We start from the raw sequence: 27,927 nt of genomic DNA, 5'->3' as shown, positions 1-27,927 counted from the left end.
TTGTCATCCTGGAAAAAAGTGAAAAGGAGGGTGCCGCAGGGTTCTGTTCTTTTGTTGTTGATTGACATCTTTATAAACATCTTTTTTATGTTTAGTGTGTCCTTCTCAGCATAGGGTAATTATTCTGTTTGCCTAGTAGTGGCCAATTCATGTCAAAATGAATTGTTACTTAGAGGGTTGCAAAGACTTTTGACTTCAACCTTAAAATGTTATTGATGTAGATTATATTTCCCCCTTCCATTCCCTCCCACAAACAGCACATAACACCATGTCATTTTTCTGGTGCAGTTTCAAAGCTCTGAACTGTAACATATTTCAAGAATTTTTTGATTTTATTTTTTTAAGGCATCTGAGCTTCCATATCTTTCTGTTTTTCTCCTTAAGATACAAAAGTAGCTTGTGTTAGGAATACATCCTGTACCAAAAGTATACTGGGTTATTGTTTCATTTGCAACAGTGGTACCTCGGGTTACAAACACCTCAGGTTACAAACACTTCGGGTTACAAACTCCGCTAACCCGGAAGTAGTACCTCGGGTTCCAAACTTTGCCCCAGGATGAGAACGGAAATTGCGCAGCAGCAGGAGGTCCCATTAACGAAAGCGCGCCTCAGGTTAAGAACGGTTTCGGGTTAAGAACGGACCTCCCGAATGAATTAAGTTCATAACCAAGTTAGACTGCAGAAAGTGTTCTGTGCACGGAGATCCAAGCATGGTTCTAACCCATTTTGAATAGATCTCTTTCTATAGCATCACCTCAGCTGTACCGTGTTACATAGGAGGCTATTTTCATTGAGGATAGGATGGAGGTTTGGAGTAATATTGTGCATATTAATTTCCAATAGAGATAGCTCATAAAATATGGCCAAGATCCAAAGAGTTGCTTTCAGTATGCCCAAATTTGGGAGTGTTTATTTGGGAATTTTGAGGGGATCTATTGTTACTTTTGAACGTTTTAAAAATGGATTGATTGGCAAGTGGCTTGTGGGGCACTGTTCTTTGAGAAGCGCAAGTTAAATGCCCCTTGAGAGTTTTGGACCTAGATTCATGGCTCTTTGATCCCAGTCTGTGCAAAATTGTGAGGCAATGCAGTTTTAAAATTTAGATTTCTTTTAAAAAAGAGCAAGATCTTATCTACCCTGGAAAATGTTGTAACCACCCTCTTTACGCTAAGCTGATGTCTCCTCTTCATTGGTCACTCATTAGTGGGGTTTTGATAGGCATATAGCCAGAGGCTGCTTCTTCTTTCTTTCTTTTTTGCATGGCTATTGGAAACCCACTCTTTCCAGATTGCTCTTGTCAAGATCACAGTAAGTACATTGTGTGTCATAGTGTAAGCCTCCAGTTCTAGCAAGAATGACTTATGTAAAACCAGGCCATCTCTATTATAATAGTCCAAAATGCACTTACTTGGAAGTAAATCCCATTGATTTACTGCAGTGCTAAGCATGAATACCAGGAGGTGTTTTCATCAGAAGTCTCTTGGATTTGCTACCAAATGCAAATGTTTGGGCTTGAGGATTTAGTGCATATTATTTTGTGTTGATTTTTCTTAATTTGCACTTCAGGCATGATAAATAAGTCATCAATTGAATTATTTATCATACGAAAGTATATATTTTTCACTACAGATTAAATGTTTTAGTTACTAAAACATTTACTAGTAACATTTAGTTACTAAAACATTTGAAGGACAATTTAATTATTTGACAAGTGCTGGAGCACTGTAAGGGAGATGAGCAAAATTGAGTTGTATATTGCATTTATTGCTAAAATACCAATGATTGCTAAATAAAGCATAGCTTCATTGTATTTTCCTAGTTTATTTAACCATAATTACAATTTTTGTGCTCAAAGCAACCTCTGCAAAGATCTGTAACAACCTGTTCTGTGTCTGCTTTCTGAGAACAAAGTACGGTATGTACATCTTCACATGAGTCTTGATAGGTGTATTAAATCCTGAAAGAACCTCAGTACAGTACACCATATTCTACTCTTTCAGATTTGTGATTGAATTATTGTGGAGGCAGCTGATGACTTTCTGTATGCATAGTTATTTTTTAATTGATAATTTTATTATTTAATTTTTTTGTAAACTGCTCTGAGGTTTTTGTATAATCAAGCAGTATATAATTTTTATGAAATGAATGAATAAATAGAGCACATTTTATCTTATTATGATGGTATTCAGCTAAATTTTACTCAGACTGCACCCACTGAAATTAATGAACATCACTAAGTTAGGTCCACTCATTTCAGTAGATCTGCTCTGAGTTGAATATCACTCATTTATTTTTCTATTATAGTAATTATTCTAAAATTGTTATACAAATTTAATATACAAACAGATTAGCATCTGCTACTATTATGCAAATCTGTAGCCTCTTCCATCCTATTTTCTGGCCAACTGTAGTTGTGACGAGTTGGGAAGTCATTGACTTGGAAGTGGGATATATGCATGCGTAGTGCTACTATGCAAAGTGGTTTGAGTTTAGAAAGGAGCATAACAGACCTTATTTTCCCCCTTCTCCAAATGGATTGCGTCTCTGCATACCCAGAAAGAAGTGTTTGGCAGGGTTTGCTTTTTATCTGTGCCTGACGTTGGGAGGAACTGTACACATTGACTAGAGTGGGGTTAATGACCAGCTGCTCTTGAGAATTGTACTGGAGGGGGGTAGGGAAGGGTAAATGCCATGTTTGCAAAAATTGCAACAGGGGGACTCCTTGTTTAAGTGAAATTCTTAACTAGTTCGGAACCTATTCCCTCAGGAGCTATACAAAAGTTTTCATAGCAAAGGCAGCCAATTAACCATGCATTTAAAAATGTATAATCTATATTGCACATTTCGGCAGCAAAAATAATCTCAGTCAACCAACCGTTTTTTTTTTTTTTGTTTTTTTTTGCATTTTCAAATATTTTTAAAGTTAGTGTGGTATGTATAAAGAAAATCCTCTGTTATGGTTCAGTCAAAAATAGATCATTGCACTATATACCATATTTTTCGCTCTATAAGACTCACTTTTCCCTTCCTAAAAAGTAAGGGGAAATGTGTATGCGTCTTATGGAGCGAATGCAGGTGGGAGGCTCTGCTCAGCGCTCCCTTTAAAGAGCCGCGTGTAGCATGTGTGCGGCTCTTGGGGGCTTTTCCCCAAGGAGGGAAAAGCCCCCAAGAGCCGCACACACACTCTACACACTCTTTAAAGGGAGCGCAGCTCTTTTTTTAAAAAAAAAATATTTATTCCAATTTTAAAAATTACAGAAAAAGAAAAAAGTAGAAAAAGAAAAACAAATCACATACATCTTATACAAAAAACAAACAATACCAAAGAAAAATACAAAAGACAAAAAATCACCATAAAAAAGTAACAAAAAATCAAATTAAACCTTTAAAACCGTTTTCCCATTTACTTATTTCCGTGACTTCCTCTCACCTCTCTGCTTTGTATTCTAGTTTGAATCGTATCTCCAGCAAATCCTTCTAACCTTCTTTTCATTTACTTATTTTAACATTCGAAAGTATTTAATTCTCCTCTATCTTTATTTTACACTTCATATTTACTTATTCCATTATACTCTGTCTGCCAATACGGTCTAATATTCTTCTCCAACCTTTTCTAACATTCTTTTATATTACAGTATTTCTGAAGATATATTTTAAATTTTTTCCAATCTTCTTCCATCGACCCTTCTTCCTGATCTCGAATTCTGCCGGTCATCTCAGCCAGTTCCATATAAAGGGAGCGCAGCTCTTGGGGGAGCCATAAGCCAGGACAGCAAGCGGGATCGATGTGCAGTGATCCCACTTGCTGTCCTGGCTTCTGGGATTCAGATTTTTTTTTCTTCTTGTTTTCCTCTTCCAAAACCTAGGTGCGTCTTATGGTCTGGTGTGTCTTATAGAGCGAAAAATACGGTACTTTATGTTGCAAACACCAGTGTGATATGGAAAGCAAAATGGCACGTTATGCCACTACAGCTGTTGCTCAGTACAGCACTCAATATTTTGCATGTCCTGCTTCTTTCTGCACAGACCGATGGCTGAGCACGTGCTTGTGATTGGCAGCGGAGGCAGAGAACATGCTCTGGCTTGGAAACTGGCACAGTCTCCACATGTGAAACAGGTACTGGTCGCACCTGGAAATGCTGGTACATCTAAGGATGGAAAAATCTCTAACGCAGGTAATTAAAGAAAATGTAGAGTAAGTTGAAATGCTTCGCTTCACGACATTAATCTTTCAGTAGTTCGCCCTGATAAATTGTGGCCATTTTCATCTTTCAGACTCTTTACTTTGTGAGTTTATTAGAAGAAGCAAAAATTAAAATGGCTGGCATCAATTACTCTGTTCTGTGCCAGAAACTCTGAGTCTCTGAGATGGCATTTCCTCCTTCGTTGAAAAGAAGGGTTGCTGCATCATATAAAGACCAATATGCTCTATTTAGCTGTCCTTTTCATGAAGAGTGAAAGAGATGCCTTGGGCATTCACGTGGCACTCATGTGGTCTGTTCAGATGTAGAGCATGAAACAAAAATCTTTGTCTCTGTGCTCATTGAATTAATGTTGATTTCCTCTCCCAAAAACCTTGTCTTTCACAGGACAGTACCAATGTTATGGTCAAGATTACTGTATTTTCATTTATATAAGTGTTACGTTTTTCCTGTTGTTTTCCCCAATGAAAATAGAAGATGCAGAAATGTAATCTGTGTGTCTGTGTCTGTCTGTCTGTCTGTCTGTCTGTCTGCCTCTATATATTAGAAAAACAGCTTCTTAAAATAATTTTAAAAAAAGAAAACTTTTCTCCTGATGATGTGATGCTTAAAAGTGCACGATCTGTTTGCATGACGTTTTTGCTATGATCTACCTTTTAAATCTGAAGCAGAAGAGATAGCAGATTAGTTGTGGGAAAAGGAAGTGGTAATGTTTGGTCCCTGGAGGCATTTCTATACAATCAAATTTCCATAAAGCCCAGACCTCCTTTGACCACAAACTATATTCTACATTTCACCTTTGTGGAATAATTAAATCCTAGAAGACAAAAAAGCATTCTTAATCTGTTGGTATGATTCTTTTAGAAATGGGGGAAGTCACTCAGGGGCAGTTTTTCCAAATGTTCATTCAGCATTAACCAAAGTGAAAATTTATTCTATACCCAACCTTCATCCAAAGATCACAGGACAGTTTTGTGGGAACACAAAATACATAATAAAACAATAACGAACAGATCAGTAACCCGCCCCCAACACATTTAAAAGGCCTTAGAATGTTTAATCCCCCAAAGGCCTGGTTATAGAGAAACATTTTCACCCGGCACCTCAAGATACGTAATGAAGACACTAGGCAAGCCTCCCTGGGGAGAACGTTCCACAAAATGGGGAGCCACTGCAGAGAAGGCCTGTTCTCAAGCTATCGTAAAATGCTACACAGCACCTTTATCAGTACCCACCCCCTCTGCTATTTAAGAGTTGTCAAATCCATATCAGGAATCACATCACAGAAGGAAAGAAGGCTACAGGTTAAATACGCTTGGCCAATTAAAATATATTGCTTCATGTTTGTCAAGGGATGAGCAGTTTCTGCCTCTGTAACACCCCTTGAAACTGCCCAATGCTTGTCATGTGGAACGAGGGGGTAGGAATTCTCCTGGCCAATTGGTTCACATGACCCAGTTCACTTCAGACTTTGGATTTATTTATTCTTGATAAAAGTCAGAGAGTAACATTTTATTTACTGTGTGTGGGGGGGGTGCTACCTGGTTTTCTCTCCCTTGCTGGCACATATTGGTGTTTGTGTGTGCCTGACTGGTGCTGCTTATTAAAATTAAAATTACTCTCAAAAATCTCCTTACAAAAAGTTGGGCAACTTTGCCATCTTTACTCACAGAAAAGTCTCCCCAAGTATTGTCCCGGAATTAATGTAACACCAGGACTTAATATTAACTGCAGTCAGTGACCTAGAACTCACAATTCCCAATTTAGACATGTGGCTTTCTGTGTACAATGCGACTTGAACCATTCATATTTGCAAATGGAAGATTGCATAATGGAGCTGTTAGGTTCGAACGCCTGCTCAGCTCTGAAGCTCACTGTGTGACCTTGGACCTTATCACTGTCTCTCAGCCTAACCCACCTCAGTGGGATGCTTTGAAGGTTAAGTGCCTCTCTGAGCCATGTGGAAGGGCAAGTAACAAATGTAAGCAGTAAATAAAAACAACAGCTAATTGCAACCAATCTATTCTTTTTGTCCGTTGATAGTTATCTCAGTCAGTGATCATGCTGCTCTTGCCAAATACTGTAAAGACCAGAAGATTGGACTTGTGGTGGTTGGTCCAGAAGTCCCTCTTGCTGCCGGTATGTCTAAAATAAATTATTCTGCAAATTCCTGCCTCCTGTTTAATCTACTAATTTATGACTCCTATATGCCGATCTGAGTGTATAAAAACACACAAGTATGCTAACATACATGCAGTATAGGGCATCTCTTCTACCAGAACATGGTAATGAAGGGAGCAGACATTAAAGTGGAAAAGTACTTTTTGGCCTTTGTGGTTGGCTAACAGTTCAGAGATCTGGAGTGACTCTGTTTTGGTCACCGTGTTTGCCTCAAACAGTTCTTTGCTCATTGTCTATCTGCTTCAGCTTTTGAAATAGCTACTCTAGATGATAGCCAAGGAATGGATTTGGTTACTATGGCCTCAAAGTTCTCTAGCTGCTACTTCTGCCAACATTTACAGCTAGATACCATTTTTGTAATCTCATCTCAGTTGTTTCATTTTAAATTAGGACTTATAAGTAAAACATGCACAGAATATTCCCGTGTGAAGTGCTTTTGCATCTTCCATGACAATCCATTCCATTCTATTGCCTCTTATGCAAAAGGCAGCTAATATTCCACAGCCACTGTGCATGCTCGGAGTTTGTTGCTTCTGAGCAGAGGATGGTGACTGCCCCCTTAGGGCTTTTTCTATAAAGGGGGGCGGTATTTGGTACCTCTGCTACCTTTGAGGTTTCCCCGAGGCTGTGAAGACCTTCCTCTGTGTGGATGGTGTACTCAGAGTACAGGGTTAGAGCCATGATTGTGTTTCAATTAACTCTTTTCATAAAACCCATAACACTTTGGATTATTTCTGCTGCTAGGAATTGTTGATGACTTGACAGCTGCTGGCGTTAGATGTTTTGGTCCCACTGCAAAGGCAGCTCAACTAGAGTCCAGCAAGAGCTTTTCCAAAGCCTTTTTGGATCGTCATGACATTCCAACTGCAAGATGGAAAGCTTTCACTAATGCAAAAGAAGCCTGTGCCTTTATTACCAGGTACAGCATCTTTCAGCACGGGGAGAATACTTTGTCTATTTTTGTTGCATCTTCCCTGCTTTTGAGAATGTGTATAGAGCTTGATATCTGAATGAAATTCCTCTTACTTACTTACTTACTTACTTGCTTGCTTGCTTGCTTGCTTTCCTCTCTCTCTCTCCCCCCCCCCCCATTAAGTGCGGCTTTCCCTGCCCTAGTTGTAAAGGCAAGTGGTCTGGCAGCCGGGAAAGGTGTGATTGTGGCCTCTAATAAAGAAGATGCGTGCAAAGCTGTCCATGAAATAATGCAAGTAAGTTGGGAATGTATTAATAAAAACAATTTTATCATTAAGATTACACCTAAAATTGTTTTCTGGGAGCCTAGTATTGGGCCAAACCAGGACTGAGGCTGCACTCCTCAATGCACTTAGTGGAGAGTAAATTTCACTGAATGCACTGGACTTGCTTCTGAGACATGTTTAGAATTGCAGTGCCACGTAGACTGCAACCTATGTATGCTTACCTATGAGTAAGCCCCGACAAACGCAGAGAGACTTACTATTGAATAAGCATTAACTGTGCTATTAAGGATGTGTAGCACTATCATTTAAGGCAAGGTTAAGGAGTCTGTGAGCTCCAGTTGTTGCTGGATTACAACTCCCATCATCCCTGACCATTGGCCGTGATTACAGAGGCTGATGGGAGTTGGAGTCCAACAGCATGTGTAGGGCCACAAGTTCTCTATCCATAGTTTAAGGGGGTGTTTATTCTGTTGCTTTTATCTGAGCGAGTTCTTCCATGGAACTTGAAATGTATGATATCTTAAAATAGAAACAGTTTGAGAAGGAAAGAAATCAGTCTCTGCTATATTGCTGGGTTTCTGAAGAAGATCGAGAACACGTTTCAAAGCATTTGTTCTTTCTTCTCTGCTGGATCAGGCAGATTCTATTTGTTAGAATACTATTACAAATGAAAGTCTATGTTCAGATGTGTATGTATACTTTTCATGCAGGATAAAACCTTTGGAACAGCTGGAGAAACAGTTGTTGTTGAGGAGCTTCTCGATGGAGAAGAGGTTTCTGTAAGTATATCCTATAATGTCTGGCAGCCTTTCTGACATAACTTTTCTTCCATTCACTGAAATTCCTTCCCATTCATGGAGCAGCTCTGATGGATCCCACCTGATGTCCATCATGCAACTCATAAAGCAAGTCCAGTTGGTTAATCACTTTTATCACTTACAGTTTTCAGCAAATGTTCTTAACTTTGGCCAGGTAATGCCCATTCTGTATATTAAGTACAAGTCCTGACTACTTAAGGACTTAAAAGCTACTCACTGAGATAGACTGAGTGGTACTGTTTTGAGCTCTACCTATGTGAGTTGCCAAAACAAAAAATATTCTATTTATGTAATCAAAATACCGCATTGCTGAGTGGAACTTGGCCTTGCAATGTTACAGTTGTTCCATCAGTGCAAGCATTTCTGCTTTCCATACAGAACAATCTCCCCTCTCCTCCCAACATGTACTGTAGTGACTCCTCAGAGCTGATTTGGGAGGGCATGTGGGGAGAAGAAGAGGTTGGAAGAACCCAGTTACACTAGTGGGACTCATCGTATTAGCATTTACTAGTGAAACTGTTCAGTTGAATCTGTCTCCATGCTTTCAAATTGGCTTCCTTTTGAGTGATCCTAAATATTGATCCCTGGCTCTTGCTAAATATTATTGATCAGTCATAAGAGTAAGAACTCCATTTCAAATCAAATATGGAATTTTCGGGGGGGAGGGGGAAACCTGTGCCAGAAAAAACCCCCAGCAACAACAGCAGCAGCATATTAATAGTACAAAACACCCACTCCTGGGGCCACCCATAAAGCATGGAATGTATATTTAATTGTTAGAAAGGAATTTAATACTTCTGTTTTCCAGAAATGGTGGGTGGCATCCCGCTAGATCATATTAGAGCACACCCACTGAAATCAAATGACTTCAGTTCACTGATTTCAAGGGGTCTGCTGCAAGTATGACTATTGTTGGATTTCACCAAGCACCTTCAGAAAAATATTATGAATTATATCAACATTTACATAATTTGCCTGGCTCCTAATTTGTATAAGAGATCTCCATTTTCAAATATTGCATGTGTTTAAACGAATGCAAATGAACTTAAAGTATTGTACCATTGTATATTGTTTAGAGAAATGCCAACTGAGTAAAAGTAAAATACCTTGGACTAAATTTAAAAAATTGTCCAGTAGCTCCTTAGAGACCAACTAAGTTTGTTATGGGTATAAGCTTTTGTGTGCATGCACACTTCTTCAGATACCTGCACACGAAAGCTTATACCCAGAACAAACTTAGTTGGTCTCTAAGGGGCTACTGAACAATTTTTCAATTTATTTTGACTGCGTCAGACCAACATGGCTACCTACCTATACCTTGGACTGTCTCCCATCATTAGGAGGGCACTACTCGTAATTAGCAACTTATTAATCATCTTTGTAAACCTGGACACTGAATTAATTTCTATTATTACCTGGCATAGTTATAAACCATCCATGGTTTACCTTGTTTTTCTTACAGTGTTTATGCTTTACGGATGGCGTCACTGTTGCCCCGATGCCACCTGCCCAGGATCACAAACGCTTAATGGATGGAGACCAGGGCCCAAACACAGGCGGCATGGGTGCATATTCCCCAGCACCTCAGGTAAAACTCATGTTTACAGTGCTTCTTACTGTAAGAGCTTATTACAGTAAAGAGCACCTGTCATCAGAGATGAGTAATAGGAAAAACAGATTCTTGACACCAGGAGCAAAAAAAAAAAAGCATGACACAATAGATTCTTGTTGCTAGAATTGGTTAAATTCTCTACATTCTTAAAAGCTCTACTTTTGTCACATTTTATTAGCTGTCCAAGGAACTTCTTCTGAAAATCAGAAATTCTGTTCTCCAGAAAACAGTTGATGGTATGAGAAAAGAGGGTATTCCTTACATTGGTAAGTGGGAGTATCATTGTATGAGTGATATCCATCATTAGCCACATGCAAAGTAGACCCATTGAAGTCAATTGATTTCAGTAGTTCTACTTTGAGCATCTGCTATATGAGTTACAGCAGTGTTTTGTTTTTTAAATGACAGCAGTCCAAAAATGCAACTAATTGTGGACAACTGCGGTGAATGCAAACAATTGCTGACAAAGCTCCACATACTTCGCTAGATGGTGGAAATAATAGTCATAATCTTAAAATAATGCAACATTCTTTTAAAATGTACTGGTTGTGTTTGTCCTCAATATCTTGTGCCTTTTTCCTTTAGGTGTCCTGTATGCTGGATTAATGCTAACCAAAGATGGACCTAAAGTCTTAGAGTTCAATTGTAGATTTGGTGACCCGGAATGTCAGGTGAGTGACACTGTATATCTTGGGCTGCAGTACATCCAGTTGCCTTGGAGAAAGCCCCATTCAACTCAATGGGATTTAATTTTGAGCAGATATGTGTTAGATTGCGCTTTAACCTTTTTTCTTTCCCAAACCCCTCTATGGATTGGATCACGCTGGACTAATTCATTTATCCCTCAGAATGCATTGGCAGATCAAACTTTTATTTAAAAATATATATTATTTTATTATTATATATTAAAACACTTCTGCAAAGTAATGTTACTATGCACTCTTACAATATTGGAAGAGTGGAAGTAATTGAGATGCTGTGGGAGATCTATTTGTATGATAGCACCTAGAAAGCTCATTGTTCTTTTTTTCTTGTTAAGTTCCAGCAACCAGAATTTTAATTGATTTACTTAATAAAATTCCTGCAGTTGTGCAATAGCAAAAGTCCTGCCATTTTTGTATTTTTTGCATCAAAGATGTATTTGAATGATGAGTCACTATTTGTGCACTTGAACTGAACCCCTCCCTTCTTTGTGGGATGGGCCAAGGCTCCACCAGTCTTGCTAAGTGCACTGTCAGCAAATCTCATTCTCACAGCCATCAATCCTGCCATACACTTCCGTTGCCTCTGGGTTAGTGACTGGAGGGGGGCAACTGGTACTCCTAGGGAAGCAGATTTGACAGGTAGATGAGAGAAAGCTGCACTGCACTGCAATTTAAGCAAAAAATGTGCCAGTACAAGTAGCGCATCATGTCGTGGTACCATGGCTCTAAACGTTTCTTCTGAATGATTGTATAAGCATTGGTTTAAATGTAATGTGTGATCATATTGTGAGCATCGATCAAGCAGGTTTATTTGCAATATCATTTAATAATCACATATTTACTTACCCTTTGTTTCTGGTTTGAGGATTCTTGTTTTGTTTTTTTACATCTTTAATAAATAAAATTATACACACACACACACACACACACACACATATATATATATATGTGTGTGTGTGTGTGTGTGTGTGTAATAGCCACAATGGTTAAGTACCACAGTCTAATTCTGTGATCTTCACTACTTTACTATACTGCACTGCAAGGTATATTTAATATATTGTTAAAGTTCAGTATACTTGTGTGTCTACACCAACTCATTCTACATGTTTTAATAAAATATGTTTCCTAATCAATGTGCTTGGGGTGGCATACATTATATAATATACATTGAAATGCTTCTTTAACTTTCTTGTCATTTCCATGGTATTTCACTGGGAGTTAATTCTCTAGTTTTCTTATTTTTTTTAAAGTAACACCAGAAAGATGTGCCTAACTCTGGTCTATATTTGTGTAGGTAATTCTCCCGCTACTTAAGAGTGACCTTTATGAGGTTATACAAGCAACGATGGATCAAAAATTATCTCGCCACATGCCTGTATGGTTAGAAGACTGGGCAGCTGTGACTGTAGTCATGGCTAGTGAAGGCTATCCAGGAAGCTATCCTAAGGGTTTGGAAATAACAGGTAGGAAACTGACACCCAGGTTCTAAACCTGTAGAACATTATATCCTTCCACTTTCATGTGATAGACAAGAGACTATGTGAGTCTCTTGCAGGCTGGCTATCTCAAATAACGAATGCTTTGGTTTTAACCAGTTGAGTGTCTGCCTTTGATTCCTAAAGCGATAGTTTCCACTTTGTCTCATAATACAAAGAGCATCTTTAATTTCTGCAAGAAAAGACTGGTTACAGTATAGCCAGACACTGGTTGTATATTTAGGTAATAGATAACTCCTTTTACTTAAGTGAGTAGTGAATCCCTTTGATTTCATTGGGGTTTATTTCCTAGTCAAAGTGCTTGGGACTGCAGCATTAGAGAGCAATCCTATACATGTCTACTCTGAAGTAAGCCCCACCGAGGTCAAAGAGGTTTACCCCAGGGTGTTGGGCTGCAGCCTTTGAGACCTCGCACTCCCACTTTCAGTCATCATATCTACAGGCTGCCAAAAGAAGAGAAACTTCTCAGTAACTCGGCCCCCCTCAGAGCAGTTGCTTTAGGGCCCTTTCTGTTTGGTATCCCTTTGCAAAACATGTGGCCATCTTGGTAACTTACATGGATGTCTTGGTAGCCATAGCCACCTTAGGGAATGACACCTTATCAGAAGGCGAGAAGGAACAGCAACAACTGTAAAATACAAGCAGTCTGGCCACCTGGAGATATGTTTTTGCCCAGCCCTGCAGTAAACCATATGTCTCAAAGAAGATAGGTGGAAGGGAGTGAGGAGGTCTTTGGGTGGGTGGGTGCTTTTGTCTCTGTCCTCTTTGTGTGTGCATGTGTGAATGCCAGCAAGTAAACTGAAGCCTTTGTTCACCCTACATTATCAAGAGAAAGCAATGCATTTTACATGTTTTTATTTTAGTATAAATATTTTCAATGGCTTTTTATTTTATTTTTAATTGTTTTAGCACTGATTGATTTCCTGGCACTCAAGTCACAGAACGGTGTCAAATGTCGGGATGTAATTTCATAGAACAGGGATACCTAACTTATGATTCTCTAGATGTCATTGGACTCCAGCCAACATAGCTAATAGTCTCACCATCAACATCTCAATAGATATTCTGCCCTTCCTCCTGAAGGAGCCCAAGGATATCAGCAATGAAAAAGACATATTTTAAAGTATTCTCAAAACAATTTCAAAACATTCTCTCAGCCAGTGATTTCAGGGTTGTCGGGAACAGTATCTTTCAGCCATATTTTTAAATTCTTCCTGAAGGTCTCAGTGAAGGAGGCAGACACAAAAGGGGATAATGTTAGGATAGATGCCATGTGTGAACCAGCAACGTTGCGACAACCACATATAAGCCACTCCTGCCGTAGAGGTTTCAGACAGATCAGTTATGGCCCACACGTGTCCTTTTTAATCAACTTTTTATTTATTAATGGGTTGAGTTCACTGCCATTTTTATTTGATTAGGCATATTTATAATTGCTTGTGCACTCAATAGATGTATGGCAAAAGATTTCAGGAAACTTTAAAAAATAAACAAATTCTCACCTTATAGGACTTCCTCGGGCGAAAGAGCTGGGTTTGCAGGTGTTCCACGCAGGCACAGCCATGAAAGATGGCAAAGTGGTGACCAATGGCGGCCGAGTCCTCACTGTGACAGCTATCAAGAAGGACCTTGTCACCGCACTGGAAGAAGCCAACAAAGGAGTAGGAGTCATCCAGTTCAAAGGGGCCATTTATAGAAAGGATATTGGTTATCGGGCTATAGCTTTCCTTAAAGAATCCAGGTACCTATCTGAGGCCAAATCAGAAGGTGATAGTAAGAATACGTGTTAAACATAAGACATAATTCATGAAAATCACTACATAATCATTCCATGTTTCAGTAAAATTTTGTATCAATATACAATATCCTCATATAACTATTCTTAATGGATATCCTTGTGTATTATCTCAAAAACAACTAGGATTAATTAAGGGGTAATGAATAAATATTTCTTTTACTGAAGACTTAAAACACTATTGATCAAAACATAAGATAGCTTACACCTACTTTTTCCATGGCTACTAATGCAACAGTCTTGACACAATATTAAACAGTTTATCTGTCCTGTTTTTGAGAAGATTAGGACTCTCAAAGAGAGACCTTTTTTTTTGTTTCCTCTTGGAACTACATTGCCCGGAATTCTTTGTAAGGTTGTGTAGATTTGTTGTTAACAAGTGAAAAACTAGTGGGTGGGAAGAATGAAACAGCAACGTGCACCTACATGAAGTTGGTACTCCCAAAATTCTTAAGAGTGACTCTCTTCATATTACTATGAATTAATCCATTTTTGAGGGAAATAAAAGTTGAGGATGCAAGAGGCTGGTACACTTAGGCTTTAGAGCAAGGATAGGAATCTCACCACCACCACCACCCCAATACTATTGGACTACAACTCCCATCACCCCCAGCCCTGTCCTAGCGTGTGAAAATCTTCTGACACAGCCATTTGGAGGCTACTCTTGTAAAGATCAAGCAAAGATATTTTTACCAGTATAACTGCATCAATTGCCATCTTGCACTAATGCAGCTGCACTGGTAGAATTAATCCAACCTTTAACCTAAATGTTTTTGTCAGTGCCACAATATATAAACTATTGAAGAAGTACTACCTTTTTATAAAATAGCCTTCTACTATGAATGAAATACACTGTTAGTATAAAGCTTGAAAGCATATGGCATCAGGTGTTAGTATACTGTAATAATAGTCTTTTTGTGTATGCAATAAAGTTTCTAAGAATGGTGCAGTATCTAGCTTTATTTTTATGGAATGTGTAGTATTTGATTAGAAGTGGTAAATGATATGAATCTGTGTAGTGTGCTCTATCCATTGAGTTGAATTCCGGCCCCTGCCCCCCAAAGCAGACAAGGCAATATTTGGCCAGATGTAAGAGGACTCATTCATGCACATTCTAAGCCTAAACAGCAATAGTGAATTTGAGTTGATAGCTAGCACATCTGAGTTTATGCCTAGAGAGTAAATGGTGTGCTCAAAATACATTTGGGCTTAGCTGATGACAATGATGTGTAGCTTTAAAAATATTACAAGTTATGTATACAAGATATATTTTACAGGGCATGTTCCTGTTTTACTTCTGATAAGCCTGAAAACCCCTGAAAAATATATTGTTGTTGACAAAAGTCAGCATGATCCATTTAACAGATACTGGACTTGGACCCGGGAGTCTTGGGCTTACATGTCAACTAAGACTGCAATCCTAACTCCCACTTACCTGGCAGTAATTCAGTAGGGCTTACTTCAGAGTAGACCTATTCCTTCAATAGCATGCAGCTGCTGTGATACACATCTGGGAATGTGAAAAGTGTGGAGCAGGGATAGGCAGGGAACTAGTCCCAGCTGAGGGACCACTCATTCCAAGAGCACAGGGATCGTAAGGACTGCCACAGAGCTACTGACCTTTGAAATCAGGCCTTTTGGAGCAAACACTCTCACTCATACTTCTTAAAGGCACAGGAAAAGTTCCCAGCGAATTCTTACACCTCTATACTGGCACTGGAAAATACTGCTATAGATGGATTGTATGTATGAATCAATTGACTATTGGCTATTCTGCCCTTTTAGGGGCCTGACTTACAAAGACAGTGGTGTAGATATTGCAGCTGGTAACACGTTGGTTCAGAACATTAAACCTTTAGCAGCGGCCACATCTAGGCCAGGTAAGATAAAATCTGTGCATTCTAATTAAAACATTTCTGGATTAAGTTCATGAAAAATTCAGTTCTTTATACCCATACCCCTTACTATTTTGTAAAAATATATATGCAACTCTTGTATTTTACGTTTTGCACTAAGAATTCCAGATGAGGCATGCAGTTTAGCCATCGTGCAGAGATTTCAGAATACTGGAACTGTGCTGTAGTTAGGACCTGCAGAATATATTTAAGGAAAATCATTCCATTTAAGATATAGATATGGATAGAGACGCTTTAACTGACTGCAGCGTCAGGATCCCACCCACCCCTCACCTAATTTTTTTTGTAAAGCAGAGGTTAACAGAGCAAGGTGAACTTTTTTCTCAGTTGAATACAGTGGGACTTGATTCTGAGTAAAAATGCACTGGATTACATTGTGGAGCAAGTTAAATGTAGGAGAAAGGAGAGCAGGAGGGAGAGGCTCATCCCTCACCTTTGCTGTTAATTCCAATTGATTGGCTGCAGAATAATCTAGGCAACAGGGAGATCCATGGTGGGAAGATCTTTTGTCCCCTTTCCCTGCCCAGTTCGCTCTGCGGTGCTGCTTCCAGATCTGAAGAAGGGCAAAACCAAGCAGGGATGTGGTTTGACAAATAATTCTATAGCCCCCTCTAAATCACCTCCACCATGTGAACAAGACCTTGGTGAATGAGTCCTTTTCTTCCTGCTTGGTAGGCTGCAATGCTGACCTAGGAGGGTTTGCTGGCCTCTTTGACTTGAAAGCAGCTGGATATAAAGATCCAATTTTGGTATCTGGAACTGATGGTGTCGGAACAAAGCTCAAGGTAATGGGAAGGTTGTGTGGGCTGGGCAGGTTTAATGGATTTTTGAAGGTTTTAGGCTGACAACAGGATTTTTACTTAGTAACTGAGTGTTTACCACGCAAAGGGATCATAGTTTGGCAGCAGAGCATGCAAAAGGTCCCTGATTCAGTCCTTGGCATCTACAATACCCTCTTTCCTTCCGCCCCGCCCCCCCCAGTGAATAACTTTATTTGCGTCACATTCAGATATGTGTCTGAAATGGATGCCAGTCCTTCACAGGAGAGCAAATGGAAGGGCATAGTTTCTGAGGCCTGGCAACCAACAAATTTTCCAGTATACTTTTGAAAAAATGTCCAAGAGCACAATATAGCGTCAATGTCCCTTTCTCAAGCCTGGCTGATATAAATAGGAGTTGCATAAAAGTATCTTGGGGTCTCCTCTGATTATAGTCACCTATGTACCTTCCATGGCAGTCAAAAATGAAATATCAGTTATGTTCAGTACCAGTGGCTGGGAATCAGAAGTGGTGAGAGTGCTATTGCATATAAGCATCTGGTTGGTCACCACGAGAACAAGGAGGCTGGACTAGATGGGCCTGTGGCCTGATCCAGGAGGGCTGTTCTGATGTTCCCAAGTCTTGCCAAGCTTGGGTGTGATTTGTCTCCCAATTCTCATTACAGATTGCCCAGCTATGCAATAAGCACGACACCATTGGTCAAGACTTGGTTGCCATGTGTGTCAATGATATCCTAGCTCAGGGAGCTGAGCCCCTCTTTTTCCTGGACTATTTTGCCTGTGGGAAACTTGATGTCGGGACGGCTCAGGCAGTCATCGCTGGAATAGCTGAAGCTTGTAAACTGGCAGGATGTGCACTCCTCGGTAGGAATGATCACTCATTCCTTGTATGTGATTAGAAAATTCTCGGGTTCCTGCATTTAATTAAAAGCAAACCTTACTGTTGCAGAAGGTTGATTCATATACTGTGTCCGGCTGCTATGGATCCAAGAATCAGTTTACACATTCAGTTTGCAGTGGGTCATCACAGTGTGCCCTGTTTTGTGAGTGGGGGGAATTTAAAAGGGGAATCTTCTGAAGAGGTGAAGTGTAGAAGGCAGGGGCAGGCCTTGGTAATATGGCACCTTGTGCCAGGCCAGAATTCATGCTCCTCCCCAGCCCTTGCGCTGCCTTCCCAAAACCAGCTAAGCAAGGGGCCATACTTTGGGAAGGTGGTACAAGACTCTCTCAGGGTTGTAGAGCCCTCCTGTGTCCTTCACAAAGCTGAGCAAGTGCTAACTAGGCTTTGGGAAGGAGGTAGGAAGGTGCCCCCTTTCAGCTCAGCGCCCTGTGCAGGGAAACCAGTCACACTGCCCTAAATCTGCCTCTAAAGAAGGCTGGATTCAGTCCCAGTCCTTTCCCTCTAACATGCTAGTTTTCTGTGTGCAGGAAGCGTTTATATAATGGATGAGGTTTCAAACACATGATCTGTCACCCCCACCACCAGCCCCAATCAGCAGTCTGAAGTGGCACAACAGCAAGAACTGTCTTGTGTGATTCTCCTGGTTGTGTAACTTGGTACAGACATTTTGGCACCTGAGTCTAATGGCAAAATGGCAACCCCCGTCCCCACCAGGGAAGAAGGGGTGGGTGAAGATCTACATCAGGAAAAACAGGGAAAATAAAGATCTATATCTGCTACCCCTGTGGATCCTGCTGCCTGAGACAGTCACCTCTCCTTGCGTCATGAGTGGGCTCACCGTGACTTTGTACTTAGGCAAACTCTCATAACGACCTTTTCCTAGATTATTTACTTATCAGAACTGCTGTTTTGCTTGTTCTGGCTGTTCCATTTTGAAATCCTTTGTTCTTTACTTAATCGTGTAACACACACATACCTCACACATGTTGTTGACTGATTTCTCCATTTTAAAATGGGCAGAATTTGAGAAACTGAATCATTTTTCATGGCATGATCCACAACATGGGAAGGGAACATGCTCAGTGGCAGAATATCGGCCTTGCACACAGAAGGTCCCAAATTTAGTCCAATGGCATCTCCAGATGGAGCTGGGAAGGACTCCTGTTGAGAACCTTGCCATGTTGCTAGCAGTCAGTGTGGGCAGTATCGAGCAGGATAGATCTGTGGTAGGATTCTGTTTAAGGCAGTTTCCTGTTTTTCTGTGTGCTATTCCTTAAGAGTGCCAAAAGCACCTATGATTTTGTTGTTCTTGTTTTTCATTTCTTCCTTTGGATGTACAACTTTGAAAATTCAATAAAATGTAATCAACAAGCAAAAAACCACAAAAACCCCATCTTAAGACAGGCTGTGCTTGCTATACTTCAGTGTATATAAGAATCTGGGAAGTAGAGTTCCTATAATGGTCACCAGTGATTTTGCTTTAACACTCACAGTCCCTTTCTCTGTCTTCTATTGCCACCTCAGGAGGAGAAACGGCTGAAATGCCTGGCATGTATCCACCGGGAGAGTATGACCTGGGGGGCTTTGCCGTTGGCGCTGTGGAACGAAACCAGATGCTTCCCAAGCTAGACAGAATTGTCGAGGGAGATGTGGTTATTGGAATAGCTTCCTCTGGTGTTCACAGCAACGGGTTTAGCCTTGTGAGAAAGATTGTCGAAAAATCCTCTTTAGATTTTTCCTCTCCTCCAGTGGGCCACTCTGGTAACCAGACATTAGGTAAGTTCAGTAATTGCAGCATTTTCCTCTTCTGTCTATGTCGCGGGGAACAACCTTTGGTCAATTTTCAGTTATTAGGACATTTGGGGTCTTTTTATCAAAGGGCGGGGGACTCAGATCCTGGGGCCAAATGTGGTTTTCCAGGCTTTTCGCTTCTCTTTTTGGCCCCTGGAACTCTCTCCAGACCGTCCCCCTCACAGACCTAGCCCCTCCCTGAGTGTTTTAATTTCTTTCCTATGCTTTTGGAATGTGACCTCGAGCTGTGATAGTGACTCCAACTTGCTTGGATGTGGGGAGGTGCATTGAAGCCTCTCAATTTCGCATGGCTTGGATGTAACTAACTGTTTTAAGACGAAAGAGTCACACTTGATGCTCCATCTGCTTCTTTGCCTTTGGCCACATCGGCCACTGGAATAGATGGCCCCCAGATCATTGCCCATGAGGGAATGTGGCCCTCACGTTGGAAAAGGCTCCTGACCCTGCTTTCTATCAAAGGGCAACTAGTGAGGAAAAATGAGTATGTGCAACTGTTGGAATACTTTCCATTTTTGTGCGTACTTGTGTGACATTTGCACTTCGTTAGCCGCCTTCCAATGCTAATCTTATGTCCCTGCCTCCAACATCCATGGATTAGGCATAAACATCTTCAGAGGGAATGCCTGTGTGCATAGGTATCCTATGTAAAACTGGTTTGGGCTTGCTTACAATCAAGCAGTGTGTACATTTTATGAAATACAGTGGTACCTCTGGTTAAGTACTTAATTTGTTCTGGAGATCCGTACTTAACCTGAAACTGTTCTTAACCTGAAGCACCACTTTAGCTAATAGGGCCTCCTGCTGCTGCTGTGCCGCCGGAGCACAATTTCTGTTCTCATTCTGAAGCAAAGTTCTTAACCTGAAGCACTATTTCTGGGTTAGCGGAGTCTGTAACTTGAAGCGTATGTAGCCTGAAGCGTATGTAACCCGAGGAACCACTGTAAATAGAAATAATAAAATGTAAGCTAGAGTGCCAGTGATGCAGAGTTCCAGCTCCTGTGGAAGTCTATGCATGTAGAGGTCTATGCGTGTAGGCTTTCTCCCCTCCCCCCAGCCCTTATAGACACCCCCACGTTGAACGTGGATCCCAGGTGCAGGACTGCAGAAGCCATACAATGCAATTAATATGGAGCCCCTTTCATGCAGTAAACACGTAAGGAAGGGCCACAGCAATATCTTCGTAAGGTCTCCTTGATGCATTTCATCCTGTGTGTGCTTTTGTGCTTTATCATGCTTTTGCATAATAACCTGCTAATGACTTACGTTCGCAGGAGAGCAACTGCTTACGCCCACTAAAATCTATAGCAAGATTCTCCTGCCGGTTCTTCGTTCAGGCTACGTGAAGGCCTACGCCCACATCACTGGAGGAGGGCTGCTGGAGAACATTCCACGTGTCCTCCCAGCATCCTTTGGGGTAGTTCTAGGTAAGAACGTCTTGGTCATGGGGAATACCTAGGCAAAACTTGCAAGCTTGATATAATATTTCTTAATTTTTATCAATGCCATTTTCCTTTCTTTAACTCGGTTTCTCCCTTCTCCTCCTGCCCCCATTTATTGAAATCCACATTTTATCTCAAAATTGACTGATTGAAGATATTTTTAAGGATGGATTTTCACATTCACTAATAAAGAGTAGAATGAAATTTAGACATTCCCTTTCATCCCAGTTTTATATGGCTTTCTGTGGGTACTCAGTCTATGTTTACACCATACATTTAAACCACTATGTTGCCACTTCAAACAGTCCTGGTTTCCCCCAAATAATTTTGGAAGCTATACAATAGTTTGTTAAGGGTGTGGGAGTTGTTAGGAAGTACCTATTCCCCTCACAGCCCTACGATTCCCAGAGTTTCCTGTGTAAAACAATTGTTAAACTACTATGGGAACCATAGCTCTGTGAGGGGAATAGGTGTCTCCTAACTCTCAGCACTCTTAACAAACTACAGCTCCCAGAATTCTTTGTGGGAGGCGAGGCCTGTTTAAAGTGGTATTATTATGCCTTAAATGTATGGTGTGAATGTGGCCTTAGTTGATGTGAAAAGATTTTGGATCAATTGAAAAAGATAATAATTTTTAAAATAGGTGGTTAGATTGGTTAAATACATTTCCTTCAATTGCCAGTGATAGCCATTGGATCTTCTGCTATTACTGGGCTTATCACTATTATGTTTATTAAGTTCAATCAGAATTGTTGGCTTAATTTCTCTGTAATGCTTGTTGACTGATTTAAAAAAAAGTGTGTTACAATACAACTCTGGTTATTTTCAGATGCCGTAAGCTGGAAGATACCCAACATCTTTTCTTGGCTTCAGAAAGAGGGAAATCTGTCGGAGGAAGAAATGGCTCGGACATTTAATTGTGGGATTGGTTCAGTCCTGGTTGTGCAGAAAGAGCTGGCTGGGCAGGTCCTGAAGGAAGTCCAGAGGCATGAAGAGGCCTGGCTGATTGGAAAAGTTGTACGCTGTCAATCAGGTCACTATGCATCTATCTGGGGATGACTTGTGAGGGTGATTATTTTTAATGGGGTGATGGTGCTGCAGCAGTCCTGAATTAGGAGTGCATCTGTTTTGCATGCAGAAGGTACCAGGTTCATCCCCTGCCATCTCCAGGGGAATGTCCCCAGTCTGAAACCCCGGAGAGCTGCTGCCAGTCAGTGTAGACAATACTGAGCTAGATGGACCAAATGGTCTGACCCAGTAGAAGGCAGCTCCCTTTGTTTCTAATTTTTTAGTTCTATTTATTTACAGCTAATGTTTCTTTTTTTAATTGAAGGGTCTGCCCACGTTGAAGTCAATAACTTGCTTCAAGCCTTACAGTCAAATAGGATAGAGTCCTTCCACAGCCAACGAAGCAAAACCCAACCAAGCAAAACAAGGGTCGGCGTCCTCATCTCTGGAACAGGTGAGACTCCTACATTCTCCATTGTGAGAAACGAATGCCATCTTTGAGGCCATAGGTTGGGGTATTCTGGAAGACTGATTTGAAGTAGCTTAGTCAGACCATACCATAAACAGCTTTGGTCCTGCACACCTGAAGGAGTGTCTCCACCCCATCATTCAGGCTGGACACTGAGATCTAGCTCTGAGGGCCTTCTGGCAGTTCGTGAGGTTACAGGGAACCAGGCAGAGGGCCTTCTCAGTAGTGGCACCAGCCCTGTAGAATGCCCTCCCATCAGATGTAAAAGAGATAAACAACTATATGACTTTTAGAAGACATCTGAAGGAAGCCCTGTATAGGGAAGTTTGTAATATCTGATGCCTTACTGTGTTTTAATTTGTTGGAAGCTGTCCAGAGTGGCTGGGTTAAACCGGGTCAGGATTTTATGGGGTAGATGTTGCTTTCAAAAACTCTTCTAATTTGAAAGAAATCCAGCCGAATACCGGAGGTTTAAATGGCAGGATTTCTGCAGCTTTTTTCTTTTTTTAAAATATGCACTATGGAACAGAAATGAAAAGAACCATGAGAGAAAATGCACTTGTTCAGAGTTTGAGTGGCATACAGTTGGAATAGGAAGAACCCCTTGAAATCACACAGGTTTCTTTGGATGTACTTATAATGAAAAACTCATGCCTCAAGAAAAAAAATACTTAGCATTTAAATGTGTGGAATGTGCTGCAAAAGTGTATTGTGCCATCCAACCTGGTGATATTTCTATACTTACTGAATCAAGTTGCTATTTTGCTGCTTTTAAAAATGTTTTCAGAATATTTGAGTCCATCTTAAATATATTTTCACTTGATTGTCTTGGATCTTTCAGGTACAAATCTGGAAGCTTTAATAACCAGTACAAAGAAGCCAACTAGCTATGCACAAATAGTCCTTGTCATTTCTAACAAAGCTGGTGTAGAAGGGCTAAGAAAAGCTGAAAGAGCTGGCATTCCTACAAAAGTAAGTAAATGGTCAACAGTTTGGCATGTGTAACTTAGCGGTTAGGTGTCTGTGTCTGGCTGTTCAAAATGTTCAGTGTTTCTGAAATATTCAGCATTAATGATTGGGGGGGGGGTAAATAAATGTATCCCATAATCTCACAATGTTTTACCCTTTCTTAGGTAATTGACCACAAGCTGTACAGCAGTCGCACAGAGTTTGACAGCGCAGTTGATAAAGTCCTTGAAGAGTTCTCAGTTGAGCTGGTCTGCCTTGCAGGATTTATGCGGATCTTATCTGGTCCTTTTGTCAGAAAGTGGAATGGTAAATGCATCTGGGTATACTGCACTTGGAACTGGAAATGCCCATGCCATTAAATGTTGTGTATAGTATGTGAACCAGTTAGACAACAGTTTCATTTTCAGTTAGGAGATTTTGCTAATTTCCTAGTTTAAAAACAGCACAGTGTTTCCCACAGATTTAGAGGGATATCTCTACATTTTAAAAATAACCATTATTGATGTGAAAAAGGGACATTGATATTCTCCATGTTACTAGTGAACCAGCTGTATCATAGCTGTCCCATTATTTCTGATTCCAAAATGCAGCTGGTTTCAGATTCTGGGTTGGTGGCTGCTGTTTGTCTGATAATGTTGATTCAGACATTATAGTTTCTAGTCTATATCTAATTGTCACCAGTTCATTCAAGCAGAAAAAACCTGCTTCGTTTTACATATTTTGTTTCAATTAGTACATCAATAATTTCTTGTTTAAGCATTGTAATGCTAGGAGAACTAAAAAAAATGAATTTTGTTTTTTACTTCTAGGAAAAATATTGAATATTCACCCATCTTTGCTGCCTTCATTTAAAGGAGCAAATGCCCATAGACTGGTACTGGAGGCTGGAGTCAGAGTCACTGGTTGTACTGTGCACTTCGTTGCTGTATGTTCTCCTTTTTTGCTACTCTGTTAATAATAATCTTAGTTTGAATTGATTGTCAGATCGCTTCTCAGCCAACAATGAATGCAGAGGGATTAATTTACACAGGCTGTGAAAGGGTTGGCCAGTGATCTGAGCACAAAATGTACTAATTAGACAGTTGCTGCACCTCCTGCCCACTTCAGCATAGCCTGAAATCTACTACAGCTCAGTAATTGGGGAATCTTTTTGAATCCAGCCTAGCCTGACTGCTGCCAGCTGCAGACCAGGTCAAGGTTAACTTAAGGAATCTATGCAACTGGCGAGCAGTCACTGGACTGCTTCATTTACTTCACAATTTAGAAATAATTTATTACTGTGAACTGTAATACTATTTTACCTGGTTTTCATAGTGGTGTGGGTTTTACAGTTTTCTCTTGAATTCTCTTCTACAGCTAACTAGACCAGACAGGAGTCAGACTAAATATTTGTGGTACAGAATTAGCCAATTTCAAGATAGTTTGTAGTGTTGAAGATAATTTCTTAAAGTGGAAGGAGTCCCATGAGAGGTCATGAAAGCAAACCAAGGCCATGTTCTAGAGCTCATAATTTCGTCTATCTCTCCATCTTGTCAACGTTTCTGACCTTCCTTTCTAGGAAGAAGTTGATGCTGGAGCAATCATTTTTCAAGAGCCAGTCCCCGTGAAGATTGGAGACACAGAGGAGACTTTATGTGAAAGGGTGAAGGAGGCAGAGCACAGAGCCTTCCCTGCTGCTATGCAGCTAGTGGCAAGTGGAGAAGTACAGCTAGGAGGAGATGGGAAGTTACACTGGAATTCGGGAAAGCACAACTGAAATGCAGAGGACAAGAAAACAGCAGCAACCACGATGCATAATTTTTGCTTTAATTCTGTAGCATAGGGCAGCAAGATGAGAAAGCCAAACAGAGCCAAATTGGGAAGGGGATGAATTTGCCATCTCAAATATTCAAATACTTTTGCCATAATACAGGTTCTTAAAATGGACCTCTGCAGACACAGGTCCTCATGGTAAGCCATACGTATGATTAACACCAGGGTCACCCAAAGCATCGTGAAAGGTGTACTGAAATATCCAAAGCCCTTGTGGGCAACCATTTCACTCAAACAGATTGCCACCTAGTAAACACTAGTACACACTATGCCATGCCTGTATCAAGGGGCCAGCTACATGGAAGTGCCCTTATCTAAATCAGGCATTGCCTTCACAAACAGACGGTGCCTACTCACAGGAAAAGGGAATATACAAAAAAACTATCTGTGGTCACAGCATTAATTAAGCATTTTAATATCCATCCTTTTAACATTTCGTTCTGAATAGCAAGGTGAATCAGAATCAGGTTTTTTGGCCATAGTGCTAAAGATTGAAGTATTTCATAGCAATTGGTGAGCACAAGAAAATCAAAGAAACACATGGCTTTAACCAGGGCTGTATTCAGCTAATCACATGTGGGAGATTTAATCCCCACCCCTTTTCTAAATATATTATACTATGAAACATATTGTCTATTAAAACTTAACCCATGACATCATGGAGACATGCAATAACATGTTCTTCAGTATGTTTTTATCATAGCTAGATAGCACAGTGAGAAAGGAATTGACCTAACTTTGAAAGAAAAGAAGTAGGTAGCTACATATTACACGTGCCTTAAAAAAAATCACCATGATGGTTCATTGAAGGAGAGAATACTATATTTCCATTGTGTTATGATTTTGCGATTTACAAAACTAATCAGTGTTCAAATGCTAAGCTTCCATAGGAATTGGACTATACAGCACAATACTGTTACATTCCTCTTATCTGTTTTGTACCCAAATGTTCAGTGATACCAAACCCCATTCTAATAAAAAAATTAATTTAAGAAATTACATACATATCTATGTTAATTTCTGGGTGATAGTTAAAAGATTTCTCTCCTTACAGTTGCGAAAGATGCCTTGCAGTGTCTTGTCAGTTCCTAAGCAAGTCTTGCTGGTGGAAACCTTCCAGAAAAGAAGCAACCTGAAGCCAAAAATAATCCAGAGGTGTTCTGCTTTTAATGATTAGGCCATGTAAGAAGACAAGTTTACCCATTGTATCTAGCTTTTAGCTAGAGTATGTCATATATTGTTATCAAGAGAGATGACATTGGTACACTAATCTCTGGTTAGCCCCTACCCAGAGGACCATGTTCCAACAACAGCCCAAGCTTACCCGTTATTTCAAGGAGGATGGTTTTGTGTACTCATGCACCGCTGCCCCATTTAAATTGTACAAATCAGTCCTTCCAGGAGAGATGGCTGTGTACACTCAAGTCACCGTGTGTGAAAAACGGTTTTGCAATGCAATTTCATCCAATGTGTTTGTACATAACAAAAAGTAAGTACAAGAAACATTCTTCTTACTATGTACCATCTTAGAGTTTCCGAAACATGATTGTGGCACACCCTGTGAGAATAGAGCTGAGGATCATTTGAAGTGAAAACTATCATAGCTAAATACAGAAAGTTTGGGGAAATTATCAACCAGCACCCATATTTTGCTGGATATCCATCATATATTGACTGACTGACTAGCTTTATGTGGGAAGTTATTTAAAAGGTGATTCAGACGTGCTTCAAATGGCATATAAGGGAGCTCTCAGAAGTTCTGGTTTAAAGATCTTTAGAATATAAATCCAGTTGCAAACCTGAGGGGAAAATAACATCCTTTGCCTTTACAAGTGACACAAACACACACTGATTTCATGCAGTTCAGCACATGCCTGCTCAAGTTTCTCATTCTTGTTCCCTGCAGTTGGCAAAACCCAGCTGCAACATCCCCTTATCTGTTATTTGTTACTGTGGCTGGTGCCACAAAACCCATAGTTTTTATAATACCAGCAAAGGCCACAAAAACCTCTCCTCTGAGGTCAGCAGTGATGTGGCCAAGACAATGCAGAATGAGAAACAGAATGATAAAACTTTGTGTGGAGTATGGGGACAGGAATCCTAGGTAGCTGCCTTATATGGAGCCATCTCCATTGGTCCATCTACCAATGTCCACATTGACTGTCAGCAGCTCCCTCCCCTCTCTACTTGGAGATCCCAGGGAATGAACCTGGCACCTCCTGCATACAAAGCAGATGTTCTGCATTGAGCCACAGCCCCTCTCCACCTTATCCTTTAGGGGGGGAAGCTATGTTGGTAACAGAGATTTCCCCTCCTAATGCTTATTATCTGGTGGGGTATGCACATTAATTTCATGGAGTCAGGGGGAGTGTAAAATCAACACCTAGGCTGCCCTGAAGCTAATTATGCACCAAATTGTGTCCATTGAGCATGCTTTCCTCACTTGAAGAAGCAATACTGACCCCCATGCTCTGAGTTTAGCAAAGGAAAAGCACTTGGATAAGAGGAATTTGACAGTTTTAGCCTTAATTATTGTAACTGTCACTATTCGTTGCTGCATTGTAGCTGCTTTTAGGAAAGTTTAAGAGGAGGAGCAATCCTGCCTTTCCTTTTGATGGACCAGCTCCCGACTCTCTCGTTTCCAGTAGGTTTTGCCATCCTTTCCTAGTTGCACCATTCCACTGGCAACCAGCTGCAGGGCAACAGGAAATACCCGGCTCTCTGCTTCTTTGACCTTTTCTGACAAGGTCTCTTCTGTGTCTTCTGCCTTCACAGAGACAGGCTCTTGTAAGATTACTGCTTCAAGACTAGTATC

The 27,927-nt window shown here is 40.5% G+C and overlaps 2 protein-coding genes across 6 annotated transcripts in view; one reads left to right on the top strand and one right to left on the bottom strand.

Annotated features, from left to right (window-relative positions):
• LOC308476145 (trifunctional purine biosynthetic protein adenosine-3) overlaps positions 1-26,111 on the top strand; it is a 27,359-nt gene extending 1,248 nt beyond the window's left edge. Inside the window, exons 1-22 of one of the 2 annotated variants that reach the window (XM_081003579.1) lie at positions 285-1,308; positions 4,027-4,175; positions 6,246-6,341; positions 7,128-7,302; positions 7,480-7,591; positions 8,293-8,361; positions 9,863-9,988; positions 10,191-10,278; positions 10,598-10,683; positions 12,011-12,179; positions 13,722-13,953; positions 15,793-15,887; positions 16,599-16,708; positions 17,368-17,566; positions 19,128-19,379; positions 20,687-20,839; positions 21,684-21,887; positions 22,188-22,316; positions 23,173-23,303; positions 23,465-23,606; positions 24,110-24,225; positions 24,859-26,111. In XM_081003579.1, the coding sequence (XP_080859705.1) occupies positions 4,031-4,175; positions 6,246-6,341; positions 7,128-7,302; positions 7,480-7,591; positions 8,293-8,361; positions 9,863-9,988; positions 10,191-10,278; positions 10,598-10,683; positions 12,011-12,179; positions 13,722-13,953; positions 15,793-15,887; positions 16,599-16,708; positions 17,368-17,566; positions 19,128-19,379; positions 20,687-20,839; positions 21,684-21,887; positions 22,188-22,316; positions 23,173-23,303; positions 23,465-23,606; positions 24,110-24,225; positions 24,859-25,056 (3,027 nt within the window). In that variant the 5' untranslated portion in view covers positions 285-1,308; positions 4,027-4,030 and the 3' untranslated portion in view covers positions 25,057-26,111. Of the gene's footprint in view, positions 1-284; positions 1,309-4,026; positions 4,176-6,245; positions 6,342-7,127; positions 7,303-7,479; positions 7,592-8,292; positions 8,362-9,862; positions 9,989-10,190; positions 10,279-10,597; positions 10,684-12,010; positions 12,180-13,721; positions 13,954-15,792; positions 15,888-16,598; positions 16,709-17,367; positions 17,567-19,127; positions 19,380-20,686; positions 20,840-21,683; positions 21,888-22,187; positions 22,317-23,172; positions 23,304-23,464; positions 23,607-24,109; positions 24,226-24,858 lie in introns of those variants that run through there. The other variant, XM_081003580.1, reaches the window with a different exon arrangement.
• Positions 25,086-27,927, bottom strand: part of LOC308476144 (trifunctional purine biosynthetic protein adenosine-3-like) — a 28,149-nt gene continuing 25,307 nt past the window's right edge. For 3 of the 4 annotated variants that reach the window (XM_081003578.1, XM_081003575.1, XM_081003577.1), the window contains exon 22: positions 25,086-27,927. In XM_081003578.1, the coding sequence (XP_080859704.1) occupies positions 27,694-27,927 (234 nt within the window). In that variant the 3' untranslated portion in view covers positions 25,086-27,693. The other variant, XM_081003576.1, reaches the window with a different exon arrangement.

This window comes from Podarcis pityusensis, assembly GCF_964106645.2.
Source record: "Podarcis pityusensis genome assembly, chromosome: 4".
In the NCBI taxonomy this organism is placed as follows: domain Eukaryota; kingdom Metazoa; phylum Chordata; class Lepidosauria; order Squamata; family Lacertidae; genus Podarcis; species Podarcis pityusensis.
This window is presented reverse-complemented; position numbering and strand designations above follow the sequence as displayed.